Source organism: Pyxicephalus adspersus, chromosome Z (assembly GCF_032062135.1).
Source record: "Pyxicephalus adspersus chromosome Z, UCB_Pads_2.0, whole genome shotgun sequence".
In the NCBI taxonomy this organism is placed as follows: domain Eukaryota; kingdom Metazoa; phylum Chordata; class Amphibia; order Anura; family Pyxicephalidae; genus Pyxicephalus; species Pyxicephalus adspersus.
The window spans coordinates 14,742,932-14,757,547 of record NC_092871.1 but is presented as its reverse complement, the minus strand read 5'-3'; the positions used below and the strand labels follow the sequence as shown (position 1 = coordinate 14,757,547).

The following is a 14,616-nucleotide window of genomic DNA, read 5'->3' as shown; positions in this document are numbered from 1 at the left end:
TAACATGATTATGGTGATGAACTAAGTGATAACAATGATGAGGAGTTTGAAATTGAAGAGGACTTTGTTCTTAAGGGATTTGATTAGCATCAGTTGAGTGATTTGGCACGTGATTTGGGACTAGGGATGAGGAAAAAGGGCCTCTGACAGTCTCGCAAAAATTTCCTTGATCTTTCGGTAGGTTCGCAAAATTTCGGCTTTAAACATTAATAGCAAACCCCCAATACATGCGAGAACCACCAAATTTGCTGGGTGAGTGTAAGACAACATTGGCAATAAGAGAAAAATACAAAAGTTCCAAAATACCTTGTAGTTTTCCAGAACCTGGGTGACCCGCATGTAGTGCATCATCAATGCCACCCACAAGTGTACAATTTTAGTAAATGGAGTACTGACAGTTGGCAGTAGCAACAGCAGGAGGAGGAGGCGGTGGGCCCGGAGATAGAGTTTGGAAGGCATTAGTAAGTGGCATCTAGAGCTGGTTACTGGGCAGGCGGCAGCAGTAACAGCAGGAGGAAGAGGCGATGGGCCATGAGATGGAGAGTGGACAGCATTAGTAACTGGCATTTAGAACTGGGTACTATGCAGGCAGCAGCAGCAAGAGCATGAGGAGGAGCCAGTGGGCCCTGAGACAGAGCAAAGATGGCATTAGTAACTGGCATCTGGAGCTTGGTACTGGGCAGGCGGCAGCAGTAACAGCATGGAAAGGAGGTGGTGGGGCCTGAGACGGAGCAAGGATGGCATAATTTACTGGCATTTAGAGCTTGGTACTGGGCAGGCGGCAGCAGTAACAGCATAGGAAGGAGGCGGTGGGCCGTGGGATGGAGACAGTGTAGAAGCTGTAGCTATTGGAGACATTGCTGTGTAGGGGGTCTTTTCCTATCTGCTAGCTGTAACTTTGTAAAATGCAAATAAAATTGTACAAGTGTTTCCGGCCCCTGATAGAGGCCCTAGTAAGCCCGCCAGGATATAAGAAAATGCAGGAAATACAGCGGCAGCATTGGTAACTGGCATCTAGACCTGGGTACTGGCCGAAGCTGATACTTCCTTGCAGGTTGAAGTCTGGCTCTCACCAACCTCCTGAGACGTAGTAGCAATGACAATGACATTTGGAGGTGTAGAAGGAGTCAATGGAGGTGGAAGGAGAGATGATGACGTGGTTGCACCTCATGCAAGCCTCTCCTCTGCGAATCTGCCTGTGGCACAGGATGCAGATTGCTACCCACCCATCATCATTTTTCAGCGTGAAAAATGACCACACTGCTGAGGTGCATGCATCCACTCTGCTGCTCTTTTTCTTTGCCTGCGTCTGCTCCTACTCCATCTCCCCCACGGTCACATCCTCTCTGACTGTTCGCCTGCTTGTGCCCACTCATCTGTATTTCTTTGGGACTCACATGAGGCAGATTGGTGGCCCCTTCTATCCCCAGTCTGTTGCTGCTGTCTTTCCTCTACTTCTGTTTCAGGACTGCTGCTAGCCCTTTCACGCACTGGTGGTTCCCAGGTGACAACATCATCATCCTCATTTTCATCTAAGCCAACATCTGCTAATGCAGCCACTGATGCAGAACCTTTGACCGGCAGCTGCTGACTACACTCTCCAAGGGTCTCAAAGTCTGCCTCCTGCTCTGAAATTCGTAATGATAGATCCTCAGGCTGCTCATCAAACAACAAAGGGGAGTCTTAGGGAGGTACAGGCACATTAGCCCTACTATCTCTTGTCTTTGCTCCTGTCACAGCTCTGCTGGTTGCTGGTGCTGCAGAAGAAAAGCCTGCTGCACTTGAACCCCCTGTGACCCAGTCCACAATACTCTCCACATGACATGGCTGTATGATTGTAGTCCGCCCTCTATAAGTCTACTAGCGTACTGGTGCTCTGCACACATCTCAGACCTGTTTAACAACTTGTGTTGCTGCCTCCAACAGTTTCCTGCTACTGTCCTACAGTGGCGGACTCCTGAGGAGTATGGCCCCTGCCAGATGTGGCAGGTAGCCCAACGCCATGCCTTTCCCCTCCCTCCTTCCCATTATAAATACCTATTTTGAGATCTCTGCTGATTGGTGCTGCTGGGCCTTGCTGTGCATCTTGGAGCAAATGATTTGCTCCCATCTGTGCCATTCCTGCTGGAAATAGTGGGCGTTCCAACCCCCTGCATTTCCTCATGTTTGTTCGGTGAGAACACAACCTCATGGTGAATCACAAGGCCATTCTCGTTTCAATGTTCAGTAACCGAGAGCGGCCCGATTCGCCGTGAGATCAAACCTAATAATCTCGCTTGCTTATCCCTATATGGGACTATCAAAGAAGGCTTCAGAGCTCTCAGCCTCAAGAGAAAAACGTATTAAAAAAATGAACAAAGGTATCGTACTTTCGAACCAGAGAAATTGCATTTCTTTAATACTTTGGAACTGACAGTGGCTTTGCGTATTGCCATAACATACCTGGTTTATTGGGAGTTGGGAATTCCAATCTATAATTCAACTGCTTAAAGTGTCTCCTCCTTCACAATGGCAATATATTTGGGTCAGTCCCAATTGGCCATTCATTTTCTCTTTGTGAAAAATATGCAGACATAAAAAGAGTTGAATTGAGTTGTTACAATATCACCAACACCATGAGGTCATCTGTGTTGATCTTAAAATGGTATGCTTCCTTCTTCAGGAACATGGATACACCAAGTATCCCTGGTATCTGTGCATGTGGTACAGCAGAGCTTATGAGAGGCATTGGGTGGTAAGGAATTGTCTTCCAAGATCTGCCCTAAAACCAGGTGATACAAACATTCTACATGAGCTACATGTTGATAGAAAGAATAATATATTCCCGTGTCTGCACATGAAACTGGGAATGATGAAGCAGTTCATTAAAGCTTTGCCAACTGAAAGAGACTGTTTCAAGAACCTAATTTTGACATTTCCTAGCCTGTCATTTGAAAAAATAAAGACCAGTGTGTTTAATGGTCCACAAATTCGGCAGCTCATCAAAGATGAACATTTCATCAGAACACTGTCAGAAGTCAAAAATAACGCTTGGTTATCATTCAAAGCCATTGTCAAGGATTTTCTTGGAAACACATGAGCAAATAATCACATTGAAATTGTCTAGAAACCCTTGGAGAGCTACAAAATGCTTGGTTGCAATATGAGCATTATAGTGCATTTTCTGTAGAGCCAACTTCCCGGAAAACCTTGGTGCAGTCAGTGATGAGCAAAGTGAATGATTCCACAAAACTTGAAGGTCATGGAAGGACAGTATCAGGGTAGATGGGATGTAGATATGATGGATGACTATTGTTTGAGCAACCGGCAACTGTTTGAGCATACATTACCACTTACCCGATTAACTTTCAAATGTTTTACTGTAAAAAAATGGCATAGGATAACAATAAATCCTTTATATGATCAAAAGAAATTAAAATAAACAGTACATTCAAGTTATTATTTCATTATTTTTTCTTTATATGTAATGTATGTGTGTTTTTTGACAAAAATGGAGGGTACCCTGTATTGTAAAAACTGTGTGTGATAGCAAAAAAAGTATATTTACTTTTTTTAAAATGTTATAATAAAGATTAGAATTAAACTTTAGCTTAAAGTTTGAGAACACTTCATCTCTCTATTTCTTACTTTGTTATATTTCTTTTAAGCCTGATGCACTTCCCCTTAACAAACAGTTCTAAAACATTTTGTGCACATTGTTGATCTCTCTCTAGGAAACACAACACCAGTGCATTACAAGGGCCCATTCTTCTTATGTTGCTGTATTTGGTTGGAACGCATCCAAAGTTCAAAGCTTGAATACAAACAGGAAAGTGTATTAGCTTGGACTCCGATTTCCCTGGGAACTAGTTACAGTCAGGATGGCCCTCGGAATAGGGACAACAATTCTGCTGGCTACTGGAGTTACTGTTCTGATTTACCTTGTGACATGGTGGAGAAGGATAAAACATAGTACTCTCCCTCCAGGCCCCACTCCATTGCCCCTTCTGGGCAACATGCTGCATCTGGGTATTACAGAAATGCCTAAAACTGCACTAAAGGTAATGTTTACATGTGTTTTTATTATTGCTCAGAGAAGGAGGAATGTTAAACATCTTTAAATATGTTATTTCATTCTGTGCACAACCTCTCATACAGATAAGTGAGATTTATGGACCTGTGTATACCTGCTACATGGGCAACACACCTGTGGTTGTACTGGTTGGATATGATGCGGTGAAGGAGGCATTGGTAGATCGCAGTGATGTGTTTAGCAACAGAGCAAACATGGAGGCAGCCAATTTGTTGTTCAAAACCTATGGTAAGTAAGCAACTATACTTTACATTTTAAATTATTTTACAGTATATGCTTCATGAAGAGAACTACAATGTACCTATATTTTGTGTAATGCACATAAACAAAAGCACAATCTTTGATCAGGGCAAGCAAGCATGTTCAATTTATTATGCTGCAGCTTGGAATTACATGTTGTAATAATTAATTCTCATAAATGTCATAATATATGTTTATATTTATTAGTCAGAACCTGAACACTCCCTTTATTTCTGCAAGGTGCTAGATTGTAGCAGATGAAGAGATTGGATTTTTTAGTTGTTCAAACTATGTCTATGTCTTACTGTCTGTGTGCATTTCCTTTTTAGTAATCCAGATCTTTTAAATATCTTGAACGAAAATACAGGAAACTGTAATGTATACCATTCTGCCTATAAAATGGAGAAAATGTAAAATAAGACACTAATATCATTTTACATCTATTTTTTAACTGTATTGTGTGTGTATTGTTTGTATGAACACTAACTGGCAGCCTGGTGGCTACATGAGATTGCATGTTTCCTCTGTATGTGTGGTTTGACCTTGTTTTCCTCTGTCAGTGTAACAGTATTTTATTTGTGTACCAGCAGAACTATGTCTTGTTCTTAAACCATTATCATTGCTTTATATCTGTTTGTACAAGTAATAGAAACAATTTATGTGTGTTTATAATTAGTGTTACTCTCCTTTGTCAGTGGAACTTACAATGTACAAATTCATTAATTAATATTTAACCTATTACTAAAATATCCAAAGTGTAGATGGCCTGCATGCAGAAAGACACGGAAGTCTAATGTCTAATGTCTTGTAGAGAAACCCAATGAATGGTCACCGTTGGAGAATTACCCAAAGCATTAACTGTGACTCGAAGCCAGTAGACAGCCTTGAAACTGACGTCACAATGCATCTACAATTATCTTAGTAGCTAGAAAAGCCTTTCCTGTGCTTCACTCTGATCCTAGTTTCACATTGGTTTTAGGAGTCCGATTTGTTCATCTTTAAAACCAAGTTCTATCTACAGGGTTTTATCACTAAACAGTATTTATATCACGCTAACATATTACGCAGTGGTGTACGTTAAATAGGGGTTTTACATGATAGGTCGATACAAGCAATTACACAGGAGGAGGAGATGTCCCTGCCCAGGAGAGCTTACATTCTAGGAGAAGGGAGTCACCAATTCACCAAAGCCCACTAATCCATCACTGGTATTAGAAAATTGAGTGGTGGAGCTTAACTAAAACAAGGGTTAGGTTAGGCTCACAACTAGAAAAATTTAAACCCTGAGTAAAAATAATATGGAGTCCGAGCTGTTTACAAAAAGGATTTGTGGTACCAGCTTTTGCAACACTATGAAAGTCTTATAGAGGATGCAAAGCTCCCCCCATTCCTCTCCAGAACAATCCTCTGATTCCTCCCTCTGCTGTATTTTTTATTGTTATTATCTTTTCCAAGCGTTTTCAAATTGGTCTTTTGCTCCTTTAGCGTACAGCCTTTAATAAGGCAAACAGAGACAGTAACATGATGATGTCAATGTTTCTCTAGCATCATTACACAAAAAAATGGTTCCCTTCACTTACAAAATGTCCTTCTTCTGCTTCTTCTGAAAAATTCTTCTGCTGAACATCATTCATCCTGCGGGGTACCTTAAAACAATTATAAAAAGCCTAAAGTCAGGTGTTAAAGCTTGAAATAATAACAAATGTTGTTCAACCTATTTCCTTTAAAGTTACCCTTTTTTTTTGCTATCAACAGAGATATGTTCTATTTCATATTCTACACATGATTGCACAGAGTCCACTTGTCCAGTCATATAAACTTCAACCATAATGTATGCTACATCAAATTTCATAAGGTTGTAGTCTCTGAAATCTCCAATTATTGTCTTAAAACGTTTCAGGCATTGTCATGAGCAATGGAGAAAGATGGAAGACAATGAGACGTTTTGCTCTAACAACCTTAAGAAATTTTGGAATGGGGAAGAGAAGCATTGAGGAGAGGATCCAGGAGGAGGCCCAGAACCTGAGAGAACAATTTATAAAATACAAAGGTTGGTAACATCATTCAATCTTCCCTGTTGTCATTACTTAGATTTATGATGCCATTTGTTTTGTTTTCTTTTTTTAATACATTTAATGTATTTTTCGTGAATGTTGTATGAGATGCCATTTGACAGATGTACCTAGATGGACATAAAAATAAAATGTTTCTTTCATAACATGTGACAGATGTACCTAGATGGACATAAAAATAAAATTAGAAAAATTATTGAGGGCCTCAGGTTACCTGAATGTTCAGTGATTTTGTATTGTATATTATACTTGATATTATCTCATTCAACCTAAGCCTGTAATACGTTAAATCCTTGTAAAGTGTGACTAGCTTTTTGTCTGTTACAACAGACACTCCATTTGACCCAACATATCTGCTGGGATTGGCTGTCTCCAATGTTATCTGCTCTGTTGTGTTTGGAAAGAGATTTGATTATGAGAACAAGAAATTTATGACCCTTCTGGAATATATCAGGGAGATATTCATGGGACTGAGCTCCAGGATTGGCCAGGTGACTATATAAAGGCAAAGCAGAAATACATTCTTTGATATCTATAATGTATTTCAAATTGAAATGGGTAAAATAAATCATCAAAATATTTCCTTTGAATGTCTAAGGTTACATAGGTAAGAGAAATAATTATCACTAGATTACCTGTTCATGCCATAACACACAATAGACATAAATATGTAAGTTTACATGCAAGTTTTAGAAAGATGCAAAGAGATTTTGTTGGTTGGACCAAGTGGCTAATCTGGCCTAACTTCTAAAGGAAATACCAATTTTGTTACACTCAGAGAAATATATTGGTATTGGGATATTCTGGCATATTTTATTAGGTGCCAACTGCTTAGTAAGCCATTGTCTAGGACAGAGTTTCCATGGAACCCTAGTTTTCCTCCATGGGTTACTAGGTGTTCCTTGAGCAATCAGCACTTTCTGTTTCTTAGGTCATTTTACCTTATACCAATGATCGTTTTGGCTGTTTTTAGGGGGACCTTCTCACCACTTAGCAGCAATGTAGTAAGCTTTCTTCCCACTGACCACCAGCCTAATGTATTGTGAGCTGTGGATATAGTAATTATAAAAGGGTTCCCCAAAAAATAAAACGGTTTAGAAGCACTGGTCTAGAACGATGGAGTTTAAAGGGCTCCCCTAAGCCTTAGCATTTACAAAAATATGACAGCCCTTTCCTTATTATTTTTCCTTATTTTATCCAACTCTGACCACTTACAGCTGGCTTCAACTTGAGAACATTAGGAACATGTGATTAGGGAGATATGATGAAGGTCCGGAGCTCTAAATCCTAGCTCTGCCTTTAGCAGCACATTCTAGAATTAGTTTTCACCAAAATATTCTCATGACACGAGGGGCAGAGCTTTTACAAAAGGGTGACCTCATTCAGGTGTTTTACGGCATCATGATTTCTAAATATAGTAGATCCTTCTATGTATTTAGCAAAATATGATCCCAATGGAATTCCCAGCTTCCCAGATGATACTGTCTTTGCTGCATCGTTTGAAAGCCGAATGAGGTATTCACTTTCCATTAACCAATGTGGTTACCATTGGTGTGGCAATGCCTAGTAAAGGAAGTATGTGACAATATGTATATTGTTCCCAGAGTTTATGTGTGAAAGGGAACATAAACTAGAATAGAAAACTAGTTTAGGGTCCCTGGTATGGGAGGAGTTGGGTGGGTTCATGTTGGGTGGGGTCCATGTTCATGGTGAGACACAAGTATGCCATTTTGGCTAGCAGGCCTATTAAATGCTTTGTCTGATGACTACTGTTACAAGTTTTCCTATGTTTTCAGTGATTATGACTGTTACTTGCAAATACACTGCAGACAGCGGCCTGAAAATAACTGACCTACTTGCCAAATTACCTATTTATGCGCCTTGGTCAATGTGTCTAGTAGCTCACCAGGTAAACATATTTTAACTTTGTGACAACTATATTTGATTTATTGAGATGTCATAAAAAAAAAGCATGGAGCTCCAGGTGCAAGATTTCACCACTGACCTGCCATAGGATAGACACAGTTTATCTGAGTAAACCTAAAACATTGTAATATCCTATCCAATGATTTGCAGATTGATTTGTATATAGTGATTTGCACTTAACCAAATACTATCCCACATACTACATAAATTAAATGTAAAGCAAGTTGGTTGACATTTTAATGTAAAATTATATTTATTTTTTAGTTCATGGAAATGTTGCCAAAATTGATGAGCAAGCTTCCCGGACCCCATCAAAAAATTATTTTCAATTTTGAAAAGCTGAGGGAATTTGTTAGGGAGTCGGTAAAGGAGCATAAAGAAGTTCTGGATGAGAACTGTCCAGAGGACTTCATAGACTGTTTTCTTATAAAGATGAAAGAGGTGAGTTCAGTGACTGAACCGCAAGTAATGGAGAAACTTTCGTGAAAAATGTGTCTCTTTTTTATTGTCTTTGGAGAAGAATGGTAATCAACAATGTTTTAAGTAGCATATTTACTAGTATGTTTATATATATTGCAATACATCTGATTAGTTTTAAACAATACCAGATTTATAAATTAATCTCTCATATATGTGACAGAGTGTGTGTTTTTGAGACAGGAATGTGCCTGATTTATTAAAGTTCTCCAAGGATGGGGAGATAAACTTTCATCTGTGAAGCTGTGTGATCCAGCAAACCTGAAATGGATTTCTTCAAAGTCATTTGCTATTTTCTAGCAAATGTTTTGAATCCTGGAGCATATCCATTCCAGGTTTACTGGATCACCCAGCTTCGCTGATGGAAGTGTAAGTGTATCCTCTCCAGCCTCTTTAACAAACTTTAACAACTTTTTTCAGAACTTTAACAAATCAAGCCCAATAAATACATATATGTACCACCAACTGCATTTTACAATATGTCAAAATAAAGAAATATCAGTTTAATAATAATTTTTTTAATACAATTGTTTGTTTTTATTCAGGATAAAGGAAACCCAAACACAGAATTTAATGAGGAAAACTTGTTGATATCAGTGCTTGACTTGTTCTTTGCTGGTACAGAGACTACAAGCACTACCTTGAGATATGCTTTCCTAATAATAATGAAATATCCAGAGATACAAGGTATTTGCATTTGCTCCTTATGCATGAGGGGACAACTCCACCTTAGACCCCCTCTTTAGTTTAATGCAACCTACAGAGCCCCCCCCCCCCCTTCCCACCTTACTCATTTTTAGCCTTCTCTCTGCCCATTGTCACAAATGCTGAAAAATATGTCCTTTGGACTATCAACACAGCTACAGTTTTTCCACCAACACTGAGGAGTATTTTCCTCACAACATGTCAAGGGTATTTCTTCCTGAACCATTCTTAGTCCCATATTTTTATGGGGAATATTATGTGAACTGCAGTAAAACTGTTAAGGTCCATGTTTCACTCACTAGATACATTTTGTCACAGCATGCACCACTTTTGCCTTATTATCTGGCCCCTATTTCTATGCCCACTTATTTAGAGTTTCCAGGGTATGCTTTTTAGGCCACATGATCCCTAATAGCATGCTGATCAGGTTTATACATATGCTAAACTGTAAGACAAGTATTATATAAAGCTTGTATCGGCTTTCTGCATGTTTTAACTGTGAATTACATTAATGTTTCCAAACTCATAAATAATTGTCATTTTTACCATCTACAGAAAAAGTCCAAAAAGAGATCGACTCCGTGATTGGTCAAGACCGTCTTCCCTCGGTGGAGGACAGAAGCAAGATGCCATATACTGATGCTGTAATACATGAGATCCAGAGAATTGCTGACATTTTACCTACAGCAGTATTACATGCTACCAGCAAAGATACAACCTTCAGGGGATACCACATTCCTAAGGTAGAGTAAGAGATGGAAAGGATCAAAGAACATATTAAAAGAAATGCAACTTGAATTTTGGTTGGTTAATATATGTATGTATAATTGCCTTTTGGTTTTTTTTTGTCAAAAGTATACATTTCCCCATGTTTTAGATCAGATTATTTACAAAAGTAACTTCTGGCAGTAAGCCCTGGTCTGTGGGTAGGGCATTTTCTTGTAAAACACTAAATGAAAAAAAAAAATAGGAGAAATAACAGACTACTAGAGTAATTTGTATCGATTTGGTAATTAACTATAAGAAGAATATGTAAAATTTGTCATGTAAAAAGGTTGCATTCCCCATCATTATATTTGTGGGAATGACCTCCTTGGCTATATAAATATGTTGGTGATATAATCATGTGTACTTTGTATTTGACATTTTTCTACTAAATATACCTATTGCTTTCCACAAAAAAAGAACCCTGGCTTTTTCTTTCTTTTTATCATTATCTATTATTATTTTGGGGTTGGCAAAATCTTCCTAAAACACTAGGAGTTAGGTGGAACCCCCTACACAAATTTTACATATCATTGTACACATGCACTTTGTATTTAACATTTTTCTACGGAATTTACTTATTGCTTGCAAAAAAAAAGCAGCTTTTCCTTTATTTTTATCATTATCAACTATAGGAAGCACACAACTTTAATGATGGGAGTAAGAATAATGTTTTCATTCTGTTCAGTAAGTTGGTGATGTGTAAGAAGAAAGGTTTCCTGGATTGTTGTTTTTGTGAATTTTAAGTTTTTATAGTTCCTCATAGCTGAAGCATCAAAGACTGCCAGGGTCTCAAGGACAATCATTTATTTTTTTATTTATTGTTATTTTCATTTCAGAACACCATAGTGGTTCCCCTACTTACATCAGTCTTGAAAGACCCTAATTGGTTCAAGAACCCATCACAGTTTGACCCAGAGCACTTTCTTGATGAACATGGGGCATTTAAGAAGAATGATGCCTTCATACCATTTTCTGCAGGTACCAGGGAAATGTGTATTTGTTAAAGCTGGAATCTGTTGGAAAATAATTGATGCGTAAAAAGAGTAAAGCTCCCCTTTGATTTAATTCCAGTTTAAAAGACTGTCCATAAATTGGCTAGAGTGTTTGGGACTCCAGTTGTCCCTTGGGAGTGTTGGTTATTTGCCTTCTGTTGCCAGAAGAAACTTAGTTCTAGTGAGGTGGGAGCCAATCACAGTCCAAGTGCATTTGGCTTATGAGTTGGTTCCTGTTCAGGCAGGATCTCCAAGAAGGATAAGTGGTTGGACAATATAAGTAAGAAGAGGGATTTCATGATGAAAAACTAAAGTCCCTGAGGATACAGGACAGGATGGACCTAGGGAGGATGAGAAAGGTTCCCACAAATTAGAGGTTTACTTCATTGTGGGGAACCTGCTGGAAAAGAGACCTGCAGGAAGGCAATCACATGAACGGAGCCTATTTGTCTAAGGACTATCACGTCATAAAGTGAGACCTAATCTAAAGAAAATATTAAGTTTGAGCTTTGGAAAATTAGAAGATAGAGACTTATGCTTAACTGTGACATTGTGTAACTCCTAACACTCTGCTTACCAAAACCCTTTTTTCCTGCCGTTGAGTTTACCAATAAAAATACGCCTATACTGTAGTTGTACTGAGGTTGTGTGATCATTTCTACCCCATCAGTAGAAGAACCCAGGAAAATCTAACCACTCCTAACCATAAAAAAATGCAAATAAATAAAACCATACCCCATTAACATGTCCTATCTGTTATCATGGTATGGATGTTAAAGTTTAAAGCAAAGCTATACTGTGAAAATAAAAAAAAAATCCAAACAGGCAGGTTGTTTATTGCAGAAGATCGAGTGATATAATAAATTTACCTGCCTGTCCAGAATTTTTGTATATAGACATACCTCTCTTCGCTCCATAGATGGTGCCTGCATCATCACCTTGTCATCTTCCAGGTTTAGGATCTTTAGCCAGCCTGCTTGGTCATGCCACAATGATGAAATTCATCCCCGGCTGCTGCTGGGATCATATTCTATTGTGAAGCTGTTATTTTCTCTATTCTCTATAGGGAAACGCATGTGTGCAGGAGAAGGGCTGGCTCGTATGGAACTCTTCTTGTTTTTTACTTCTATACTGCAAAGATTTACTTTGAAGCCTACAGTGGATGAAAAAGACCTGGAAATCAGCCCTCAACCTAATACCAATGGTACAAGAGTTCGAAAATATAAAATGTTTGTTGTACCACGGTAAGGTGAAAAGGTGGCAGCTGGCAACCTTACCTAACATTTTTGTCAGCATACATTTTTTGTAACGTACTTTAGTAAATCTAAGCGTGGCATTTGCAAAATAAATAAAGTGTTCTTGCTTAGGTGCTTTCTAGAGATTTGATATATCAACAACACAAAAAATATGTCAAATGCATATTGAAGAACTTTGTCATGTATAACAAATGTACCAATTTAAAACACACATTAATATACAATAAATACCACATTTTTGTCCTCAAACTTGTTTGTGGGTTTCTTATTAGGTTTGTAGCTCCATACAAAGAATATACTTTACATGATCCGCAGACTCCCCATTCCCCCCATACTCCCCAAAGTTAGATATCCCAAATAGTGGAAACTATGTGTGTTGAGATAAGGGGGAGTAAAGGTATAAATGATCATTGCATGTTCTTTTTTTTTTTTGGTCTTTAAAAAACTTGCATTGTGCCTAGTACGAATTTAGAAGAGCCATTTTTCTAACACAAGGCTCTCTTTACTTGCACATTGTTCTTTCTCCTTTCCTGGAAGTGTCTGTCGGAGACTGAACAGAGTCTGTTACTAGCTAGACTTTTCATTGATGACTTGTAGCTAGATAAGAGTATAATCAAGGAACCACCATGGCCAGAAGTGTTAACCAGCAATGACATCCTCCAAATACAACAAACAATTATAGGTGCCTCAATGTACACATATACCGTAATTACAAACTTCACATAGAATTAGTGTTTATTATAAAACACTAATATGTACAAACCTGATGAATAAGCACAGCAACTGGACTGACTAGAAGCAACAATGAGGCTGAAAAAGAAGGAAAGGAATTTGACCAGAATATAGAAAAACCCATAAACCTTTTTCTGCAAAAGAAGAGAGCTAATGCTTACATATCCCTCTACTGTACTACTGACTGCCACTATAAAGAGAAGTATTTCTCCTGAAGTCTGAAATGAAATACTTTGTTTACACTTGACTGATCTTGCAAAAATTGAACATTGTTGTATTACCGGTGGAGCTCCATTACCTTCAGCCAATCTAACTAAGGAACATCTTACATGGTTACAACTTGTACATTGTACACCAGCCACTAGGGATCAACTGCTGTACAATGTGCCAGTCAGAACCAAATTGAAACTCAGAATTCTGTATTTAGTTTAAGCTTAGAAACCTCAAATTGTTGGAAACTTGGAATGCTGCAGAAAGTCATACATAGCAATCAGCATAAGTAATGATAGTAAATATTACAAAACTAACTCCTCTGCAGTCTGTTGAAGCCTTCCACCCCTGGGAAACATTAATTGGCCATTGGCTCCCAAGCCCTGAATTTCACAATAGTCTTACTGCACTATTCAAAACCAATACAAGTCAAACTTTGCCTGGATTAGCCCCAAAAGCCAAGCAGGATCTAAAACTTCTATCATAATCATTTCCTTGTAAATACTAGATCACCCATGTTCATCCAAGATAGTCTATCTTCTCCAGTCTTGGAGAGCTTTAATAGAAAGGCTTGATGGGTCTGATGTATTAAAGCTCTCCAAGGCTGGTGAGGGTACAATTTTATCAGTGAAGCTGGGTGGTCCAGCAAATCTGGAATGGATTTCCTAAAAGTCATTTGCTATTTGTTAGCAAATGTTTTCAATCCTGGACCAGATCCATTTCAGGTTTGCTCCATCACCCAGCTTCACTAATCAAAATGTATCTTTTCCAGCCTTGGAGAGCTTTAATAAATCAAGCCCAATGAGAGGGCTTTGCGGTTCTTTGTCAGTTTGTAACCAGTAAACCTCTAGGAAACCATTTGGAAAACAATCTGCAGGGTCTTACTTTTGAGCATACAAAAAAAGAGAACCTACTGTATAACAACAGTAAGTATATTTAATGCATTGCATATCCAAGTATTTTTTTTTCTGCCCCTTGGCCATACCTGGGAAATTAATTTTTTTTTTTTTTTTGCCAAAGAGAAATACAAAGGCTCCTCTTCCAATTTTTTAAAAAGTTTTAAAGTAAGGCTTCAGCATTACTTCCAGTCTAGCACAGTGGTACAAACTCCTCTCATGTACTGAAATTGCCTAATCTGATTTTACTGCAAAGTTTAAGGTCTAAAA

General features: G+C 38.4%; 1 protein-coding gene across 1 annotated transcript; it reads left to right on the top strand.

Moving 5' to 3' along the window:
• Positions 1 to 3,814: 3,814 nt before the first annotated feature.
• LOC140344141 (cytochrome P450 2G1-like) lies at positions 3,815 to 12,757 on the top strand. The gene is made up of 9 exons (XM_072431098.1): positions 3,815 to 4,040; positions 4,138 to 4,300; positions 6,213 to 6,362; positions 6,715 to 6,875; positions 8,575 to 8,751; positions 9,333 to 9,474; positions 10,048 to 10,235; positions 11,097 to 11,238; positions 12,319 to 12,757. The coding sequence occupies exons 1-9, from the start codon at positions 3,861 to 3,863 to the stop codon at positions 12,498 to 12,500; spliced, it is 1,485 nt and encodes a 494-aa protein (XP_072287199.1). The 5' UTR covers positions 3,815 to 3,860; the 3' UTR covers positions 12,501 to 12,757.
• Positions 12,758 to 14,616: the final 1,859 nt, after the last annotated feature.

Bases quoted from the DNA above. Each gene is read 5' to 3' on its own strand.
- LOC140344141 (XM_072431098.1), top strand. From the start codon at position 3,861: ATGGCCCTCGGAATAGGGACAACAATTCTGCTGGCTACTGGAGTTACT. The intron at 9,475-10,047 runs GTATTTGCATTT...TACCATCTACAG, and splicing joins GAAATATCCAGAGATACAAG to AAAAAGTCCAAAAAGAGATC. The intron at 10,236-11,096 runs GTAGAGTAAGAG...TTTTCATTTCAG, and splicing joins GGGGATACCACATTCCTAAG to AACACCATAGTGGTTCCCCT.